Raw genomic sequence first — 21,267 nt, 5'->3', positions numbered from 1 at the left:
ACCCGGGTCCTCAGAACTGCGAGGCTGACGCTCTAACCAGTCGTCCACCATGCCGCCCTAAAAAGTATTTATCTCTTTAAGTATTACTATAATTTAAAAAACATAAAATTATATACTGAACCGTACTTAAGTGGGCGGCACGCTGGACAACTGTTTAGCACATCTGCCTCACAGTTCTGAGGTTCAAATCCCGGCCCCATCAGTGCGGAGTTTGCATGTTCTCCCTGTGCCTGCGTGGGTTTTCTCCGGGCACTCCGGTTTCCTCTCACATCCCAAAAACATGTATGGTAGGTTGATTGAAGACTCTAAATTGCCTGTCAGTGTGAATGTATTGCGTGAATGGTTGTTTGTTTCTATGTGCCATGCGATTGGCTGGCGACCAGTTCAGGGTGTACCCCGCGTCTTGGCCAAAGATAGCTGGGATAACCTCCAGCACGCCTGCGACCTTAATGAGGATAAAGCGGTAGAGAAAATGGAAGTATGGATGGATGTACTTAAGTGATTCTTTCACATACCACTAGAGAGAGACCATGTACCACTAGTCATACTTCTATCACACTTTGAGAATCACTGCTCTACAATGATAAGAAGGAATTAAACTTAATAGAAAACAAATGGACCTAAAGCATTGCCATGTGGACCTCCTCTCATACGCCATATGGACAAAAGTAGTGGGACTCATGTACAGGAAGTCTTAAAAGTGGAAAAAATGTGGAGTTGTTACCCAACGATCAGGGAAGACTTTCTACAAAGAATCAAACTTAATAGAAAATGAATGGACCTAAAATATTGACCAGTAGGCCTCCACTCAAGATACACAAAATGGGTCAACGGTATTTGGGACTCATTCCCCCTACAGGAAGTTAAAATAAAAAATGTATCATCCACAATTTTGGTGTGTCTATGCATGGAAAGTTTCCAATTCATCTCAAAGGTCGTTTGATGGGCTTGTAAATCCAGGAATGCCTCTTTGGACCTTACATGGTGAGAAAATGAACATTTAGAATTAATTGATCTGATTAAGGAGGCACGGTGAATGACTGGTTAGCACATCTACTTCATAGTTCTGAGTTCTGAGACCCGGGTTCAAATCCGGTCTCGCCTGTGTGGAGTTTGCATGTTCTCCCCGTGCATGCGTGGGTTTTCTCCGGGTACTCCAGTTTCCCCCCACATCCCCAAAACATGCATGGTAGGCTCATTGACGACTCTAAATTGCCCTAAGGTGTGAATGTGAGTGTGAATAGTCGTTTGTTTATATGTGCCCCGCGATTGGCTGGCGACCAGTTCAAAGTGTACTCTGCCTCTTCCCCGAAGATAGCTGGGATGGGCTCCAGCACGTCCGCGACCCTAGTGAGGATAAGCACCATGAAAAATAAATGAACGGATGATCTGATCTATTAATATGCATGTCTAGATATATTTGTCTGTATTATACATCCACACAGCTCGCGTGAAGTGGGTACAGAATTAGTCCACAAAGATGACCCTACTTTTACTTGCACAATCACAACACTTCCTGGACATTCCTATTCTAAATGTTTGTGCATATGCGTGCGTGTGTGTCTCTGTGTGTTAATCCAAGCAGTTGCAGCTTGGCAACGCTAACACAAAGTAGTGAATCACACATCCTAGCAACAAGAACTCATGCGCTGACCCAAACTGACGAGGCAGCAGGTATGTCCATTGTCCTTTTCTCAACAATAAGTTTTCCACCGTTAAGGATATCCAAGGATTTATGTGCAGGATTATAACATCACTGACCTTGGAATGTGTGAGCTAGTTTAATGAATGCTGTTTTAGATGAGCTACTGTAGGAAGTAACACCATGAAGGATTTGTCCCTGTCGCCGCTGAGTCGGGGGTGCGGTCGCGTCATCGCAGCGAGCGCAGGCGATCATGGCCGCCTGGACGTCTGCTTCACGCCACAGGTGCCCCACGTGTCAAATTTCACTTGAAATGTTAGCATTACAGATGTAAGCATTAACTTTCACTTAATTTATTTTATCATTTATGCTTATTATCGCTCACGCTGAATTTATTACGATTTGGATTTTTCTCATAATTGCAAAACAAAAGTCAAATTAAACATACAGCAGAGCCAATTAGGGCATCATCTATAATCATGTAAAAATCAAAACATGACAAAATATCAATACAAAAAAATCCTCCCATAAACCATGGCGAATCCGCGTATTATTAGTTATTATTAATTATTATTATTCATCTAAAAATGAAAATTTGAATCATTATTTTGTTTTTTAAATCTAACATAAAAAATGAAAATTTGCCCGATTTTTCAAATTGCAATTTTTTGCATAGATTTAAAAAAAAGTAGAAAAATGGGCCCTTCCATCCATCCATCCATGCATGAATGGATGGAAAAATGGGCCACAGAACTGAATTTAATTTTAATATTTAATGGGATGTCTTCTGTTGCCTGTTTTAAAACTTTTTATTTTTGATCTGAGCAAAGTCATATTTGTTTTTCGATTACCAATTGAAAATGAATGAATTGAAAATTTAGGTCCATACTATACCTAGAACATTGTCTTTACCTCGTAGAATATGGCTGAGAAGCTGAGATGTACTTTGGCTACTGTATTGTTTCCCTCAAATGGTTGATTTTAAATGTTTTTAATGAATTCAACCATTTAAAAAAAACAACTAAAATATTAGGTGAAAATATTAGGTGTACAAATTGTACCCGTCATTACAGTCTAATTTTGCACACCCAATCTGCAGCATTCAAATGTATATACTGTTGCTGTCCATGTGCTTGTTTTTTTTTTTTTTATAATTTTTTTTTTTTTCAATTTTAAGCTGATATGTGAAGAAGAACACATTTTGTTTTTAAAAAAGAAAAAGAAAAATCAGTGATTAGATGTGCTTGGAATCTGATGTGTGTTACGTGACATGGTCAAACGCTAAAGAAGCCATGTCAATGAATGTACAGTACATCCTAAATGCTAACTGCGCTCATTTGCATTTTTAAAACATCATATGAAATTTAATATGGTCATTCTTGTGTATAATGTTAGCAACTTGAAGCTAACACAAAATAAGAGGTGTACGCTGATTGGCTGATCCTTCCATAAGATAAATCCTTTCAGCTCACCGGACAACGACTACTATGGTAGACAGCTTGCATCCTAACGATTTTGATATTATAGCTTTAAATGAGGACTACTTCAATCATTAAAACTGTCATTAAAAAGCTATAACCCTGGCGCTATAGGACTATTACATCTGGAAATCCTATGATGCTCTGCTGCGTATGACCAACAGCGGAAGCCTGCTCAGGAGCGAAGACTCGACCATCCCAAAGACATACAGCACTCGCCGGGGGCCTCTCCTTCTCTACTCTCGAGTATAAATGACCCCTCTTCACCCCCCCCCCCAAAAATAGACTCCCACAAGTCCTTCGACCTTGTGAGGACTGAACCAAAAGATTTCTCTCCTGTGTCTGCAGGGCTTAGTTACACTCGGAACTGAATCTGGATCACAGGCATCAGAAAGAAAGAGACGGGTCCCACGTCAACACACGCAGGAAGTAGATCACCGGCCGGACGCCATCTTGCGTCAGAATGCTCAGGTGAGCAAGAAGTGACCACAACGTCTCTGCCTTCCGCCCAGTGTACTTCATTACGTACACCTGCACAGTCTAAGGCAGTCACTTTAAAACAAAGAGCTACTTCTTGGGTACTGTTTAATGCGAAAGGCAACCAGTTTGATTCACCCTTCAGAAATAACACATTTGCCCAAATTACCTTGAATTAATTATATGTTGGTATTATTGTCACATGAACACATGTGAATTCTTTAAGAAACAGAACAAGCACTTTAAAAAAAATGAGAGCTACAATATAATAAAAACTTGCATGAAAGGAGACAACCAGTTTGGCGGCTGCTAAGAAGTGCCTGAAATTGTTCTTCTGAAGCGAGGTCATACTGTATATACAAACCTGAACAGGCAGTTATATTCTGCTTTATGCAATTGGCGTCCCCCTCCCTCCTCCAAAAATCTTGTTTTGTCTCAAAGCAAACTGATAGTTCAATATCAGAGAGAGAAAGAGACAGGAACAAGGTGACCATTTTTAAGGGCCTCTGTCACTGGCTGAGACGTCGCCGCGACTGCCGAGACTGATCAGTCATAGCGACTTGGCACAGCGGAATGCCAAAATTTTGCTTGCACTCTCACCAAGACAACGTCGCGTGGAAAAAACAATTAGCCCCATAACGTCTCCGCAACGTCTCCTTGACGTCACGGCACAGTCAGAGTTGTAACATGAAGAGCTCTGCTAAATAGGTGGGAGGAGGGAAAACATGAAATTGATAGAATCCTCACTATTTAAATGTACAAATATACTCTATATGAAGTGATAAATCAAATATATCTAATAACATACAGGGTCACTGCATGCCAAACAACAACATAAAAATAATATAAATGATAAATTAGCATGAAACAACATTTGTAATTTTTTATTTGTGTGTCTAAAAAAACACTGCACACAAATTTAAATATGTAAAGGCACAATAAAATAATTTTAAACACTGCACACAAATCTAAATATGTAAAGGCACAATAAAATAACTTAAACACTTCAGGGCTCTGCAGCACGGGAGACGACTGGTTAGAGCGTCTGCCACACAGTTCTGAGGACCCGAGTTCAAATCCGGTCTCACCTGTGTGGAGTTTGCATGTTCTCCCCGTGCCTGCGTGGGTTTTCTCCGGGCACTCCGGTTTCCTCCCACATCCCAAAAACATGCATGGTAGGTTGATTGATGACTCTAAATTGCCCGTAGGTGTGACTGTGAGAACGAATGGTTGTTTGTTTGTATGTGCCCTGCGATTGGCTGGCAACCAGTTCAGGGTGTACCCCACCTCCTGCCCAATGATAGCTGGGATAGGCTCCACCACGCCCGCGACCCTAGTGAGGAGAAGCAGCTCAGAAAATGGATGGATGGACTTCAGGGCTCTCAGTCACGTGGTCTAGTTGCAGTGATTCTCAACAACTGGTGGGTTGCGACCCAAAAGTGAACACATTTTTTTATTTTTATTTTTCTGCTGCTACAGCAACCAACTTCCCACATGGAACATATTAGATACAGAACGTGTAGCTGCCTCACACTAGAAGTCAGGAAATCTAAAGAAAATGTTCAGTTTAAAAATAGCCACTGACAACATGTACAGTGTATAGCAAAGCAAAGCAAAACAAATGTATTTCTATAGCGCATTTCATACACCTACACAAGGTAACTTTACATGATTAAAAGCATTTAAAAATAAAAATTAAATATATTTTCAAAAGCTTTTTCTAATTAGTTTGATGTAGCCTACTGCCAAAAGTGGGTCACGACTTTACAACAAAAATGGGTCAAGCGTCGTCATGGAGACGTCTCCGTGAAGTAGCGGTTGGGTCTCCGTGATGTCTCCTCAGTCTTGTTGGTGGTCTCCAACAGGTCTGGGAGATATCCCAGAGACCTTGCAGAGACATCTCCCCAGTCACGGACAAAATTAGTTTCAGCAATGTCTCCGAAACATCTCTGAGACCTTTTGGAGACTTGAAAATGTCATCAACAAGTCTCTAATGAAATCAAACATGTTCGATTTCAGCGCAAATCCTTGCTGACGTGGTTAGTCTCAAGGAAATGTCACAGAGACGTCTCTGCAACCAGCTGAGTCTCGGGTTGCCATTAGGTCACCAACTAGTCTCGAGCCAGTCACATCTACGGGCAATTTAGAGTCTCCAATTAATGCATGTTTTTGGGATGTGGGAGGAAACCGGAGTGCCCGGAGAAAACCCACGCAGGCATGGGGAGAACATGCAAACTCCACACAGGCGGGGCCGGGGATTGAACCCCGGTCCTCAGAACTGTGAGGCTGACGCTCTAACCAGTCCTCCACCGTGCTGCCGCTTGTTATCTTATAAAGTAAAACCAATATTAAAAACTATTGCTATTTGACTTTTTTGTAAGCATTTGTAAATCATTGATGGAGAGGGGCGCCAAATAAAGTTTTGCCTATGGCGCCACGTTGGTTAGGGGTGGCCCTGGCGGCCGGGGTGTGGTTACCTTCGGTATGGCCGTGATGCTGAAGCCGAGGGTGCAAAACAAGTCAAAGCCATGACGGGACACTAAGAAGATCAAGGCTGGGAGGGTCTTGAAGCAATAGCCCTCAGAGAAGGTGACGTGCCCACCATGCCAAATTTAGTGTGACCATATTCTCTTCGGTACCGGACTCAATTGTGAGCAGGGGGGAAAAGTCACCTACCTGTAGACTTGTTCAGTAGAGATGTGGTTGACTTTGGTGTTTCAGGTGAGAAGAAGAAGAAGAGAGTCTTCCATCATTGATGAAATCCATCACAACCAGCATCTACCTCCTACTGAAGACTACCACGTCACTATGGGGCAGGCTAGTGGGACTTGGACTCAGCAGGAGGTCCAAACAGAACCAGCATGGGTAGGATTTCAACTCCAAGAATGTCAGAAGGACTCCCATCATCAGCCGCTGCTTCTTCCTCTGTTACTCCCTGTCAAAAAATATGGTGAGAAAACTTTATGATGGTGGTGTTTTCACTTGACATCTGTAAGATTTTGTTGCTCTTCCATCATACAGAACAGATAAACTGTAAAAAGAAAGCAACAGAGCGGGACAAAACAAGAACACAATTCTGCAAAGAGATGTTACAGCATGGACAACGGTCTAAGAAATCATCAGAAGTTCTGCTGGGCCCGGTGGATGGTGCATCAAAACTGAACATTATTATATAAGTTTATGTGTCTTTAAAAAATATCTTTTTTCTGTGTTTATAATGTCATGCTACCATGTGCTTTGTTCTGTCCTCTACTCCAAGAGTCTGTGCCTCTCCCACCAGGAGCCTCAGAATGCGTTGCAGGACGCAAAGGGCCAGGCAGGCAGAGCTCCTTAGCATTTTTACATAACCAAAATCTTCAGGATTCCTGTCACTCCAGCGAGGCTCCGAGAGGCGTGGTCAGGGGGGTTCTCCCACTGGAGCTGAGAGGTAAAGATGCCTACACAGGACATAGAATAGCATTATATAACATGATTTAATCTACCATAGCAGAGCACATTATAGCGTAACATAATGTACAACCCCAATTTCAATGAAGTTGGGACGTTGTGTTAAACATAAATAATAACAGAATACAATGATTTGCAAATCATGTTCAACCTATATTTAATTGAATACACGACAAAGACAAGCTATTTAATGTTCCAACTGGTAAACTATTGTTTTTAGCAAATAATCATTAACTTAGAATTTTATGGCTGCAACACGTTCCAAAAAATCTGGGGCAGGGTCATATTTACCACTGTGTTACATCACATTTTCTTTTAACAACATTCAATAAACGTTTGGGAACTGAGGACACTTATTGTTGAAGCTTTGTAGGTGGAATTCTTTCCCATTCTTGCTTGATGTACAGCTTCAGCTGTTCAACAGTCTCCGGGGTCTCCGTTGTCGTATTTTACGCTTCATAAAGCCCCACACATTTTAAATGGGAGACAGGTCTGGAATGCAGGCAGGCCAGTCTAGTACCCACACTCTTTTCATTCTCCACGCTGTTGTAACACGTGCAGAATGTGGTTTGGCATTGTCTTGCTGAAATAAGCAGGGGCATCCATGAAAAAGACGTTGCTTGGATGGCAGCATATGTTTCTCCAAAATCTGTATGTACCTTTCAGCATTAATGTTGCCTTCACAGATGTGTAAGTTACCCATGCCATTGGCACTAACACAGCCCCTTACCATCACAGATGGTGGCTTTTGAACTTTGCATCCATAACAGTCCGGATGGTTCTTTTCCTCTTTGGCCCAGAGAAGCCAACGGCGTTTCTGGGTGTTGTTGATGAATGGCTTTTGCTTTGCAGAGTAGAGTTTCAAGTTGCACTTACGGATGTAGCGCCAAACTGTATTTACTGACATTGGTTTTCTGAAGTGTTCCTGAGCCCATGTGGTGATATCCTTTACACATTGATGTCGGTTTTTGATGCACTGCCGCCTGAGGGATCGAAGGTCACGGGCATTCAATTTTGGTTTTCGGCCTTGCTGCTTACATGCAGTGATTTCTCCAGATTCTCTGAACCTTTTGATGATATTATGGACCGTAGATGATGAAATGCCTAAATTTCTTGCAATTGTACGTTGAGGAAGATTGTCCTTAAACTGTTCAACTATTTTCTCACGCACTTGTTCACAAAGAGTTGAACCTTGCCCCATCTTTGCTTGTGAATCACTGAGCAATTCAGGAAAGCTCCTTTTATACCCAATCATGGCACCCACCTGTTCCCAATTAGCCTGTTCACCTGTGATGCTCCAAACAGCTGTTTGATTATCCTTTTTTGCCACCTGTCCCAGTTTTTTTGGAACGTGTTGCAGCCATAAATTTCAAAGTTAATGATTATTTGCTAAAAACATAATAGTTTATCAGTTTGAACATTAAATATCTTGTCTTTGTAGTATATTCAATTAAATATAGGTTGAACATGATTTGCAAATCGTTGTATTCTGTTTTTATTTATGTTTAACACAACGTCCCAACTTCATTGGAATTGGGGTTGTAATATAGCATAACATAGGGAAACATAATCTAACATAGCATAGCACAGCATAGCTATGAATTAAAAAAAAAAAACAATACCACATAAAATAACACAACGCAGTATAAAATAGCCCAACACAAAACAAATAATCAGTGTGCTGGAGCCTATACCAGCTGACATTGGCAAGAGACTGAGCACACCCTGGACTGGTCGCCAGTCAATCACAGTGCACATTCATAACAACACAACATAACATAACACAACACAACACAACACAACACAACATAACATAACATAACATAACATAACATAACATAACATAACATAACATAACATAACATAACACAACACTTCTTGAGCACTGTGATTTTAACATAAAAGGAGAATTACCAAGGCTTTTGTATCGGAGCTCATTAGATGTTTCAGGCATACCTAATATTATGGCTGCTTTTAAGATTTTCAGAACGGCCAAGCCGTTGGATGCTTGATTCTTGGTCCTGACGGAGAAATTATTCAACTGTCCCTCTATGACAACTACCAACACCAACTTCTTGGTGACAATGACACAGACCAGCAAGGTGAGTCAATTGCCTAAATTTCCCAAACTGTGGGTTGAGGGTAAAATATTGTTTCATACGGTGGCTTGGAAGTGCAAAATATAACAAATTGTGAAAGACTTTTACATTTCAGGAAACAAATTAACAAAAGCCAAAACACTTTTACACTTCAGAAAACAAATTAACAAAAGCCTAAAACACTTTTATATCTCAGAAGACAAATTAACAAAAGCCAAAACACTTGAACATTTCAGAAAACAAATTAACAAAAGCCTAAAACACTTTTATATCTCAGAAGACAAATTAACAAAAGCCAAAACACTTGAACATTTCAGAAAACAAATTAACAAAAGCCGAAACACACATTTCAGAAAACACATTAACAAAAGCAGAAATACTTTTACATAAGACGAAACAAATTACAATTGAGACAACCCGGATAGGGAACGTCCAACATTATTAGGAATCCAGCGCATTTTCCTGGAAGGACACGCCCTGCTCCAATATTACTGGCTCCAGGACACGCACCGCTGCACTATGATTGGCTGTTGTATCCCGGTAGAACACGCTCAACTGCTCCCAGACGGAAAAAAAGTATGTGACTTATTAAGTGTGGCGGCGTTAATGTAAATGCCATTAACCCTAAAGCCTGTCGAACACTGTGCAACGTGGTCGAACCTGACTAGACCGAACCATCGCATAAAAATAAGAGTTGCCGACGCATCCCCGCACATTGAGCGATTGTATATATGGACGCTCTGAACAGCGAGCCTGTATAGGCGTTGGATGCTCCATATACAATCTATTGTACTTGATCACATATCTTAAACCATAAAAAGATAGCTTAAGAGTTAAGGAAGAAGTAGGTTGTTAAAGAGAGAGGATGCTGGTGAGAATTAAAGAGAAAGTGTGGATATTTGAACGTACATTCTGGTCACAAACTTTGCTTTTTCATGCACAGGCACATTATACATTATGAATGTGTTGTCTGACAGAAGAGTCTGCTAGGGTGAAGGGCAAAGCTTATAAGACAGTGGTGAGGCCAGCCATGATGTACGGATTAGAGACAGTGGCACTGAAGAGACAAGCAGAGCTGGAGGTGGCGGAAATGAAGATGTTGAGGTTCGCTCTCGGACTGACCAGGTTGTATAAAAGAGCTCATCAGAGGGGCAGCCAAGGTTCAATGTTTTGGAGACAAAGTTAGAGAGAGACCAGACTTTGAAGGTTTGGAGACCTCTAGAGGAGAGAGAGTGAGTATATTGGTAGAAGGGTGATGAGGATGGAGCTGCCAGGCACGAGACTTAGAGGAAGACAAAATAGAAGGTTGATGGATGTCGTAAGGGAAGACATGAGGGCAGTTGGTGTTCGAGAGGAGGATGCAGGAGATAGGCTTACATGGAAAAGGATGATACGCTGTGGGGACCACTAATGGGACAAGCTGAAAGGAGAAGAAGAAGAAGAAGAAGAAGTAGCGTTAATTAGCACTGTGCAGCAATAGCAACAACTGTATACGTCATTCGTACTTTTTATGCATGATCCAAGGCTGTTGAGGGATTGCAAGAACTCAAAACTACTTTGTATTTCTTCATGTCTCCTTTCAGGGGAGCAAACTGTTGGTCTCTTCCCAGTAACTGGATCAAATTTCTGTACAAACCCAAGTTCTTATAGACTGATGTGATTCTAGATTTCACGCCTTAACGGTCCCCTTCCATCAGAATCATGTTTTATGCATAACAGGTCAAAATGAGTTGGTAGAAGGTTGTCGATTGAATACAAAAGTCAATAAGTGGCATAAGGCTTGCAAAACGGGTCAATTTGAAGCCACCGACAGTGTGACGTAGTTTTGGCAATTAAAATTCAATTACCCACCCACTCAACTCAGCTGAACTGCAACGGCATTTCCGGGTTTTTAAGCAAGCGAGTCTCAGCCATATAAATACACTCTACAAGTATACGTATGTTGTGTTTTACAACAATTCTTAAATATACAGAATTTCCATTATTTAATGTAACTGTGGTCGATGAAATAGCAAAGCTTGCAGTCATTGACACCAGCAATGATTGTCGCGGGAGTTTCAATTCACATGAATGGGAGTGGATGACGAGTTGAAAAGATCCCCCCTCTTTTTATTTTAATCCACATCCCCTCTCAGCTCACGTTCCCAATTAATGGGCCAACAATCCAACTCTTGGTAAATTGTGCTTCACAGTGATTTTTACACACCGAAAGCCCATTTGCTTTATTTGCACTACATTGATCGACGCTATGGCCGCTCACAGCACTCCCTCGCCGGATGCGGGAGGACAGAAGTGGGAGAAGCATATAAATGTAAAAATAAATAAAGGATGCAACGTCTCTATGAATGCTTGGCCGCCCCAAGCAGACACTATGATATGGACCAATCAGAGTCAATCAAATAAAACATAAAAAAACATGAATAAGAAAAACGCCATTAAAATTTGGAGTTAAATAGTAGCTACATTTAGTACTAGTAGTAAATACCAATTTTATTATTTTTTTGTTTGTGTAGAAGATGGAGAACTGAACTTAAATGTACCATCGGGCGATGCTCACTACTGTGCACCGATTGAAGCAGTGAGTTTTTCCCACTAATTTACAATTTGGTGAAGTTTTAACGAAGCTCAGCTTTGTTCATTTAGCATCTGCGGCATCTAAACAATATTTTGTATTAATTGTTGCTAAACTAGTGTTTCGATCTTCATAAGTCTGCAGAGACGGATGTAAGACCACCCAACAGCTATGTCAATTTAGGTAATCCATTCATACGGTACTGTATATCCACCATCAATTTATCCTCTTTTCCATTGTATTAAAGTCAGCTCTTCTTGTTTTAGTGGTTGCAACAAATGAAAACAAAAAGGAAGCAGAACCAATGGAAAAAACACAGTGGGAAGAGAAACAAGATGTTAAAAACAAAGTGTGGAAATCTTCACCAAGGGAACAATTGGAGGAGCCTGCAGGAGGCACCAGTGAGGAGCAGCAAGGGGAAAAGGAGGGTGAACATCTGCCACCAGCCAGTTCAGGACAGTTTGGGAACAACACAATTAACACCCTGGAATTTGGACTCGGGTATGAATTTTAAATTAATAATTAAATTGTAAAGTGGAGCTTTCAAAGTGGAATTATGCTGTCTGTGACACTGGTTGACCCAACAGAAAATAATTGAAAGTGAATTAATCTGTTCTAGGGTCTAACTGTCATACAAGTATGAGAAAAATAAACTATAACGACTCACCTATTGAAAACACCCAGAAGAGTAAGGTGTTTGCATGGCAATATTGTCACCCAATGGTGTTAAATATTTAATTGCTGGAATTGAAACAAGTCGTGCATAAACCTATTTATGTTACCATCTGCTTGGTAATATGTATATGTGCATGTTATTGATATTTAATTAATTTCATTTTTCATATTTTATTGAGCGCCCAGATGCTCGCCGACTTCGCAGCATTTCTCGCTCTATGGTTATCGTCACACTTTTGGTCTTTAGTGGCATCAGACAAAAAAAAAAAAAGCCAAATTAAAACGAACGCATCCCTTTTGTATGGCTTTTGAAGCATATTGTAAATACAGTGAAGCCCCCGTATTAGCAGTTCAGTATTTGTAAATTCGCATATTCACACATATTTTAACCTATCCTGTTATTTGCTGAAAACTCGCCTATTCGCTGTTTTTATTCTCCTGCCAAAGCGATCAAAGTATTGCTTTGCCACAACCTTCTGCCATCTCGGTGCCAAGCAACTATGTTTACTATGTCTTTAGTAGCTTAATGACTCTATACCTTTGTGCCAAATGTTTAATATTTATTTAAGTGCAATTTTTGCGGACAGAGCCTGTCTTGATTTTATTTATTTATTTATCTAATATATTTTACTTATTGTTGTACATTACAATGCTAATGTCAATATTATTTAGAATTGAAAGTTAATTGTTCTTAAAAAGGATGTACTTGAATTATTATGCTCTATAATATCATTGAATCAGTTGAATTTAAAAAAAAAAATCATCAACGATACTATCGTTTATCGTGATAGTTTTGGGGAAAATCTATTGTCCTAAAAAATTTGCTACCATGGCAGGCTGAAACATAATATACTGCGAGAGATAACAAAAAAATATTGGACAAATTATACAAATAAAAATCTGCAATATAGCGGGACAGGAAAGCAACAACCGTCATATAGTGGAGGATTACTGTATCTGTACTCTGATGGGCGGCACGGTGAACGACTGGTTAGAGCGTCAGCCTCACAGTTCTGAGGACCCGGGTTCAATCCCCGGCCCCGGCTGTGTGGAGTTTGCATGTTCTCCCCGTGCCTGCGTGGGTTTTCTCCGGGTACTCCGGTTTCCTCCCACATCCCAAAAAAAACATGCATGAATTGGAGACTCTAAATTGCCCGTAGGCATGACTGTGAGTGTGAATGGTTGTTTGTTCCTATGTGCCCTGCGATTGGCTGGCAACCAGTTCAGGGTGTACCCCGCCTCCTGCCCGATGACAGCTGGGATAGGCTCCAGCACGCCCGCGACCCTAGTGAGGAGAAGCGGCTCAGAAAATGGATGGATGGATGGATGTACTCTGATGTTGAGTTGCAGGGACTCATTGTTTGAGGGCTCTGACTCATTGTTTCATTGCACCGGTACTAAAAAAAAAAAAAATGGTACTGTGCTATTTTTGACGTCAAAATACTTCGGTCTGGTACATCTAAAAAATCTGAAATGGCCATTTTAGGATTATTTGGGCCCTTTCTTTCAAAGAACAAATTGAACCATGTGTACAAAATATGGGCAACACTAAATTTCAAATAAAAGTTTGAAAATTCCCAATAAACCACAAAACTCTGAATAGTTTATTTATTCTGTAAATGTTGGCTGATGTAGGGAAAATACAATGGATGCACTAAAACTGATGAATTCTGTAACAGCAGTGATTTAAAAAATGAGACTTCCTCTTTAAAATGTTGATAACAATATATTTAATGGTGTAAGATCTGTACATTCACATTAATGTCATATGATCATATAGAGGGAAGGATGTGGAAACTGTCGAGTCACAAGAAGGACAAATGCGATCCAGGAAGAACAAGTTTGAAAATGTGAGGAAGCAAAAGAAAGAAGAGAGTGACGCTCGTCTGACTAAAAGCCACATAGAAGACAAGCAAACCAAGAAAAACGCAACAGACACACAAGAACATTCTACACTAACATCTGCGGTGAGGAATCTTGTGGTTTGTTGTCAGTTTGTTTTTTTTGTTTTTGTGTTTTTGCCGACCAAATGATGCTGTTTCAGAAAAAGAAGAGAGGCATCAAGAAAAGAGAGAACAGTGAGACGAGGACAAAGGAAGCAGCAAATGAAGCAAAAGGAAGACAGGAAGAGACGACCAGAAGAAGACGACGGGCGAAGCTAGAAAACAAAGATGGTAAGATGACACGGCATCATCACATACACTCCAAAAGTATTGGGCGTAAGGACAAGTAGTGGTCAAACTGTACATACTGTATACGAATGGACCCAAAACACATCCCTGTGGAACTACAAGGTACACTCATAAATTATTTGAACAGAGGTATTGGGACACATTGCATCTAAATAAATACCAGAGGTGAAAAGTGAAGTTCTCTGTAATAATTTATGTCCATTCAAAAATATATTTTCATGGTCTGTTATAGTCTTTTAGTGATCAAGTTAACATTTCCCAAATATGACATTTACGTGACCAAACGTGACTATTTTCTGACCTACTAGAGCATTTTAACTAAAAAGTGTAGCTTTTTGAGGAAATAGGTTTTTTTTCTCGTTCAATAGTTTTAATGTTAAAATAGTGTTTTTGAGGCCAAACATAACATGTTCATCTCCTAATCCAGCCTTTTAGTGACAGAATATCGTGTTTTAATGGCATGTAGCATTTAATGGGAAAATCCCACTACCTCAAGTTAGCATTTTTTTGTCCTTTTTTGGCAATGTGCAGCATTGTGTAGGTTTTTCTCCAAAATTTGTGCCTGTGGGGAATTAGTGAAGTCAGAGTTCACTAATATGGACCTCCAATCTTCGTTGTAGTTCATCACAAAATGTTGTTTGACACTCTTCTTCCACATCAAACTCAAGCATGCCTTCATAGACATTGCTTTTTTTGCACTGTGAAACATTCCCCAAACCTTTCCCGTAAAGTTTGACGAATACAATTGTACAAAGTGTGTAAGAATTATTGAAATAAGTCGTCTTTCCCAAAAAGCGTATTGCTTTGTGGAAGTGTATTGCTGCCGTACCAGAAAGAAAAAAAGTTCAGTATCACGTTATAATGTGATACACTTGTCAGGTTAAAACGCTAAATTTGACTTCAGCATTAGGCTTAACAAAATGAAGTCAATCTTCCGGTTCTCGTAACTGTGTCTTCTTTTTATTATTTTTTTTTGTTTAAACACTTGGCCTTTGATACAAAAGAGCAGTGTAGTTACATAGCTAGTAACTTTGATTTATAAGACAAAAGAAGAAGACACGTCACTTCATAGGGCTCCACCATTGACCTGAACCGGAAGGAAATGCTTCATTTCATTTTGCCGAATGCGAAAGTGGAGCTTATCACATTATAACTTGATATCTTATCACCTTAAAACCTGAAACTTCATCCATCCACTAAAATCTGAAATCTGTCACTTTGACAACGTGAAATTTAACACGCTAAAATGTGAACTTTATCATGTTATAACATGATACTGAACATTTGTTTTCTGTTGTTGTAGCAATATGCTTCTGTAACCCGAACACGTGAATGACTGATTAATTTTAATGTTTGTCCCAATACTTTTGTGCAGTCTGAGTATGCACGAAGTAAGAGTGAAAAGAATGACTTAGAATGTTATAAATATTCTTATTTTTCCTTCACATTTGCAGATGATCTTAATGTTCCCTCACATAAACAACTAGAAGATGGTCTGGAGAAAGAGGAGGTGGCAACCGAACAGGAAACATGCGACGCACTTGACATAAAATCCCCCAAAAGCTTCACCAACGAAACAAAAGCTGACACCAGTGTAGAAGACGACACTGAGCGCCTTTCCAGTGATGACAAACACAACCCTGACAGCAGCGTCCAATCAGTTAGTTTCCAAAGGTCTCCACTTGTGTCCTTGGGCACCAATGTGAGGAGCTCACCGGGATCTTCCTGTGAGGGTCTATCGGCCGATAGGAGGGTCCTCACATCCTCTCAAGGTCAACTGTCATCATCGTGCTCCACCGTCATGGTAACCGAGGAGCAGCTGATGTTGAACCTGGTAAAGACCGAGGTAGTTTGGGAGCACTTGAAAAGACCTTGTATGGTTTGTGAAATTGACGAGTGGGAGTCAACCTTTGCCATCATAAAAATAGGTTTTCTCCCACATTCCAAAAACATACATGGTTAGGTTAATTGGCGACTCTAATTTGCCCATAGGTGTGAATGTGAGTGTGAATGGTTGTTTTGTGCCTTGCGATTGGCTGGCGACCAGTTTAGGGTGTACCCTGCCTCTCGCCCAGAATCAGTTGGGATAGGCTCCAACACAACCCTAGTGAGGATAAGCGGTATGGAAGATGGATGGATGGATAGACATCACTATTGGCCTGAGAACAAAAACACCAAAATTCTGCGAGTAGGTGAATTCAGGAGTGCCGAACCATAAATATGCGGAGGCTGACTGTACACTTATTATACATGACACAAGACTTATAAGTCCAGTAATACCTATAAAATGCCATTAGGTGACAGAATAGCTCTGTTGGGTAAATTATTTTCATTAGTTTATTTAAAGTCTTACTAGACAGTGGATTACTTATTCTCAAACATATACTGTATTACAGTTAATAATAGCAAAATGTTGATTAAAAATAGCATTTTAAGTTAATAGAGTTTATGATGGGGACAGATTGAGCCTGGAACAGACTATCCCTCTTTACATTATTTTTAATCAAAACAATTCTGAGGGTGAAATGTATTACAAAGGGGTGAGAACTGCTGAGTAACTCACAATCAGATGTTTTCATGAGCACTGGTAACAATGTTATCGCTGACAATCCACCCAAAGTTATCGTGATATTTTTTCCAATAATCCAGATAGCAAGTATTGCACAACACAGCATATACAGTATATTTGGAGAGATACTGTAGAGATAGATAGATAGATAGATAGATAGATAGATAGATAGATAGATAGATAGATAGATAGATAGATAGATAGATAGATAGATAGATAGATAGAATGCTTTCATATGTATTTAAAAAAAAATACATATTTATTATTGCATTACTTTTTATTGGGAAGAATACAACAAAAAGGAATGATGTGATGATGATGCAATAATGATGAGTGTGTGTGTCTGGTGGTGGTGGTGTGAATGTACCACGCACACACACACACAAACACACACACACAGACACACGCACAAAGTCACAGGTTTTACACTTTACAAGGTGTGAAACAAACAGGTGAGATGATGCAAGCATTGCACTAACAAACAAGTCAAAGTAAGCATAACAAGTCTTCCTAATACTTCACTTCGCATATTTTTAATGGGAAAAATTTTGAGGTTCAACTGTATTACATAGGGTTGTGAATTGCTGAGTAACTCACAATACGATTTTATTTTTTTGTTTTTTAAGTGGTGGTACAAAATCTCGATATTGTTATCGCTGACAAATTAGACAGATAGATAGATAGATAGATAGATAGATAGATAGATAGATAGATAGATAGATAGATAGATAGATAGATAGATAGATAGATAGATAGATAGATAGATAGATAGATAGATAGATAGATAGATAGATAGAGACAGACAGATGGGTGGGCCGTTGGTTGGTCGGACGGACGGACAGATGGATGGATAGATAGACAGGTATATAGACAAATAGCTACATAGTGTAGATAACAATCTACGATACATCCTGGAGAGTTGACCAATCATCGTTAAATATTATTTAGTATTTGTCTCATCCCTGTATTACAGTGGGTATAGTAAGCAGCCTTGAGGGAAACACATATTCATAGAAAATAATTGCCCATGCATTCAAACAACTTTAAAAGACGTTGGCATAATGCATGGGTTTTAGGCCTCCAGAAGGAATGAGGAAGAGAAGGCTCGTCGTCAGGCCGAGAGAGCCGATATACAGAGGCAAGAATTGGAGAGAAGGAGGGAGCAAGAGGAGGAAGAAAGGATGCGGCTGCAAGAGGAGAGGAAGCGGACAAAGGACAACATGAGGACCGAGCTGGAGGAGGAACGGAGAAGGAGAGTTGAACATCTCCGGTGAGAAATCTTGTTGGTTTGTGTTACAAAGGCTTTCTGCTGCCACTTTTTTTCTCCACACTCAGACTGAGGAAACTTGCAGAGGAGGAGGTGAGGAGGAGGCGCGAGGAGGAGGAGCAGGAGCGAGCTGGACGGGAACAAGCGGAGCGAGAGAGGGTGAGGAGGCGTCAAGAGGAGAGGAGGCGACAGATGGAGCGATTGCAGAAGATGAGAGAGGAGGAGGAAGGGAGGAGGAAAGGTGAGATAATAATAATAAGAAGAAGAATTTACGACTGCTGCTGCTAATACTATACATAAAGCAAATTTCTTTATATAGCACACAAAACAGAAAATAAAAGACAGATGGAAACATTTAAAAACAAAGAGAGACTATATACATATCCAATCATCCATACATTTTCTTAGCCGCTTCCCCTCACGAGGGTCGTGGGCATGCTGGAGCCTATCCCAGCTATCATTGGGCAGGAGGCGGGGCAAGCCCTGAACTGGGCTTGCTATGGGCAATTTAGAGTCCTCAATCAACCTACAACACATGTTTTTGGGATGTGGGAGGAAACTGGAGTTCCCGGAGAAAAAACCACGTAGGCACGGGGAGAACATGCAAACTCCACACAGGCGGGGCCGGGATGGATCAGAACTGTGAGGCAGACGCTCTAACCAGTCGTCCAACGTGCCGCCTATATATATATTAGACAACATGATTATTGCACAGGTGTGCCTTAAGGTGGCCACAATAAAAGGCCACTCTGAAATGTGCAGTTTTGCTATATTGTGGGTGTCTAGGGGGTCAGTATCTGGTGTGACCACCATTTGCCCCAACACAGTGCAACACATCTCCTTCGCATAGAGTTGATCAGGTTGTTGATTGTGGTCTGTGGAATGTCGGTCCACTCTTCTTCAATGGCTGTGCGAAGTTGCTGGATATTGGCAGGAACTGGAACACGCCGTCGTATCCGCCGATCCAGAGCATCCCAAACATGCTCAATGGGTGACATGTCCGGGGCGTATGCTGGCCATGCAAGAACTGGGATGGTTTCAGCTTCCAGGAATTGTGTACAGATCCTTGCAACATGGTGCTGTGCATTATCCTGCTGCAACATGAGGAGATGGTCGTGGATGTATGGCACAACAATGGGCCTCAGGATCTCTTCACGGTATCTCTGTTCATTCAAAATGCCATCAATACTGTAAAATGCCCCTGTGTTCGTCGCCCATAACATATGCCTTCCCATACCATAACCCCACCGCCGCCATGGGCCACTCGATTCACAATGTTGACATCAGCAAACCGGTCACCCACACGACCCCACACACGCTGTCTGCCATCTGCCCCGAACAGTGAAAACTGGGATTCATCCGTGAAGAGAACACCTCTCCATCGTGCTAGACGCCATCAAATATGAGCATTCGCCCACTCGAGTCTGTTACGACGACGAACTGCAGTCAGGTCGAGACCCCGATGAGGACGACGAGCATGCAGATGAGCTTCCCTGAGACAGTTTGTGCAGAAATTATTTGGTTATGCAAACCGATAGTTGCAGCAGCTGTCCGGGTGGCTGGTCTCAGATGATCTTGGAGGTGAACATGCTGGACGTGGAGGTCCTGGGCTGGTGTGGTTACACGTGGTCTTCGGTTGTGAGGCCGGTTGGATGTTCTGCCAAATTGTCTGAAACGCCTTTGGAGAGGGCTTATGGTAGAGAAATGAACATTTAATTCACAGGCAACAGCTCTGGTGGACATTGCTGCAATCAGCATGCCAATTGCACGCTCCCTCAGAACTTGTGGCATTGTGCTGTGTGATAAAACTGCACATTTCAGAGTGGCCTGATGAACAAACACAAAAAGAGGTGTTTGTTTTTTTCCAGTGAAAGTACACTTCATTAATATGCGGCTCGTTCCCAGTCCACACACTTATCGGTTCAGATCGGTTCTTTACTTGTAGCGGAAGTGGAGCGACTCCACCTGGAGGAGCAGAGGAGACAGGAAGAGGAGTGCAAACGCTTGCAGGAGATGGACGCGAGTGAGAGAGACAAGTACCTCGCTATGAAGGAGCGGGAGGAGGAGGACAGGAGGACCAAAGAGGAAGAGCACCGAATGAGGGAAGAAGAACAAGCTTTGAGGGCTGTAGAAGAGTCCAGGGTGGAGGCAGAGCTACTCGCCAGGTAAATCAAGTAGTGTTTTTGAGTGTGTTTATTATCATGTCTTGCTTACACGTTTTCCGTGCAGGCACATGACGCAGTTGCAGCAGAAGACGGCCTTCAAAAGGGGCCTGCTGCTGGAGGCCGAGGGGATGGAACAATCGCAGGGGATCTCCAGGCCGTGGGTCTACTCCTATTTCACTTTGTTACAGCTACCGGACCTGAAGCCTACTAAAACGTATGAGAGCATAACACCGTGATCATTCACCTCCATCTCTGATGACCGTGATGATGGAAAGTGTGTATCCTGTCAAATGGGTCAGTCCAAGTTCAGGTCCCTGACAAGTAATGTATTGGAATCCATCCATCCATTTTCTATAGTACATTAGAGTCACAGCTCATTGTGGGCAAGAGGCGCAGTACACCCTGGACGGGTCGCCACATCTAGACAAACAGTCATTCTCATTCACACCTACGGGCAATTTAAAGTCTCCAACTAACTTACCACACATGTTTTTGGAATGTGGGAGGAAACTGGAGTTCCCGGAGAAAACCCACGCAGGCGAGGCCGGATTTGAACCCACAACCTCACAACTGTGAGACAGATGTGCTAACCAGTCATCCGCCGTGCCACCTTTCGCTTATTAATGAAACAACAATATATTGTACGTATAATTACAGCATTTCATGTTATATTTTAATTGACCA

The 21,267-nt window shown here is 41.3% G+C and overlaps 2 protein-coding genes across 2 annotated transcripts; both read left to right on the top strand.

Annotated features, from left to right (window-relative positions):
- Positions 1–1,651: 1,651 nt before the first annotated feature.
- LOC133487205 (uncharacterized protein KIAA2012 homolog) lies at positions 1,652–6,773 on the top strand. The gene is made up of 5 exons (XM_061793407.1): positions 1,652–1,927; positions 3,235–3,366; positions 3,469–3,591; positions 6,319–6,547; positions 6,619–6,773. The coding sequence occupies exons 1-5, from the start codon at positions 1,826–1,828 to the stop codon at positions 6,771–6,773; spliced, it is 741 nt and encodes a 246-aa protein (XP_061649391.1). The 5' UTR covers positions 1,652–1,825.
- An 84-nt stretch (positions 6,774–6,857) lies between these two features.
- LOC133486790 (trichohyalin-like) lies at positions 6,858–21,261 on the top strand. Its single transcript, XM_061792431.1, has 12 exons — positions 6,858–7,024; positions 9,024–9,146; positions 11,657–11,721; positions 11,835–11,898; positions 11,982–12,216; positions 14,171–14,357; positions 14,435–14,564; positions 16,037–16,428; positions 18,228–18,421; positions 18,487–18,659; positions 20,364–20,583; positions 20,648–21,261. Exons 5-12 carry the CDS (start codon positions 12,020–12,022, stop codon positions 20,817–20,819), a joined length of 1,665 nt encoding a protein of 554 aa, XP_061648415.1. The 5' UTR covers positions 6,858–7,024; positions 9,024–9,146; positions 11,657–11,721; positions 11,835–11,898; positions 11,982–12,019; the 3' UTR covers positions 20,820–21,261.
- Positions 21,262–21,267: the final 6 nt, after the last annotated feature.

This window comes from Phyllopteryx taeniolatus, chromosome 12 (assembly GCF_024500385.1).
Source record: "Phyllopteryx taeniolatus isolate TA_2022b chromosome 12, UOR_Ptae_1.2, whole genome shotgun sequence".
Lineage (NCBI taxonomy): Eukaryota > Metazoa > Chordata > Actinopteri > Syngnathiformes > Syngnathidae > Phyllopteryx > Phyllopteryx taeniolatus.
The sequence above is the reverse complement of the archived record's forward strand: the minus strand, read 5'-3'. Positions and strand labels throughout refer to the sequence as shown.

Excerpts from the sequence above, each read along its gene's own strand:
- LOC133487205 (XM_061793407.1), top strand. The coding sequence starts at position 1,826 with ATGAAGGATTTGTCCCTGTCGCCGCTGAGTCGGGGGTGCGGTCGCGTC. Across the intron at positions 1,928-3,234 it reads ACGTCTGCTTCACGCCACAG|GACTATTACATCTGGAAATC; the intron begins GTGCCCCACGTG and ends CTGGCGCTATAG. Across the intron at positions 3,592-6,318 it reads TCTTGCGTCAGAATGCTCAG|GTGAGAAGAAGAAGAAGAGA; the intron begins GTGAGCAAGAAG and ends TTGGTGTTTCAG.
- LOC133486790 (XM_061792431.1), top strand. The coding sequence starts at position 12,020 with ATGGAAAAAACACAGTGGGAAGAGAAACAAGATGTTAAAAACAAAGTG. Across the intron at positions 12,217-14,170 it reads ACCCTGGAATTTGGACTCGG|AGGGAAGGATGTGGAAACTG; the intron begins GTATGAATTTTA and ends ATGATCATATAG. Across the intron at positions 16,429-18,227 it reads TGAACCTGGTAAAGACCGAG|GCCTCCAGAAGGAATGAGGA; the intron begins GTAGTTTGGGAG and ends CATGGGTTTTAG.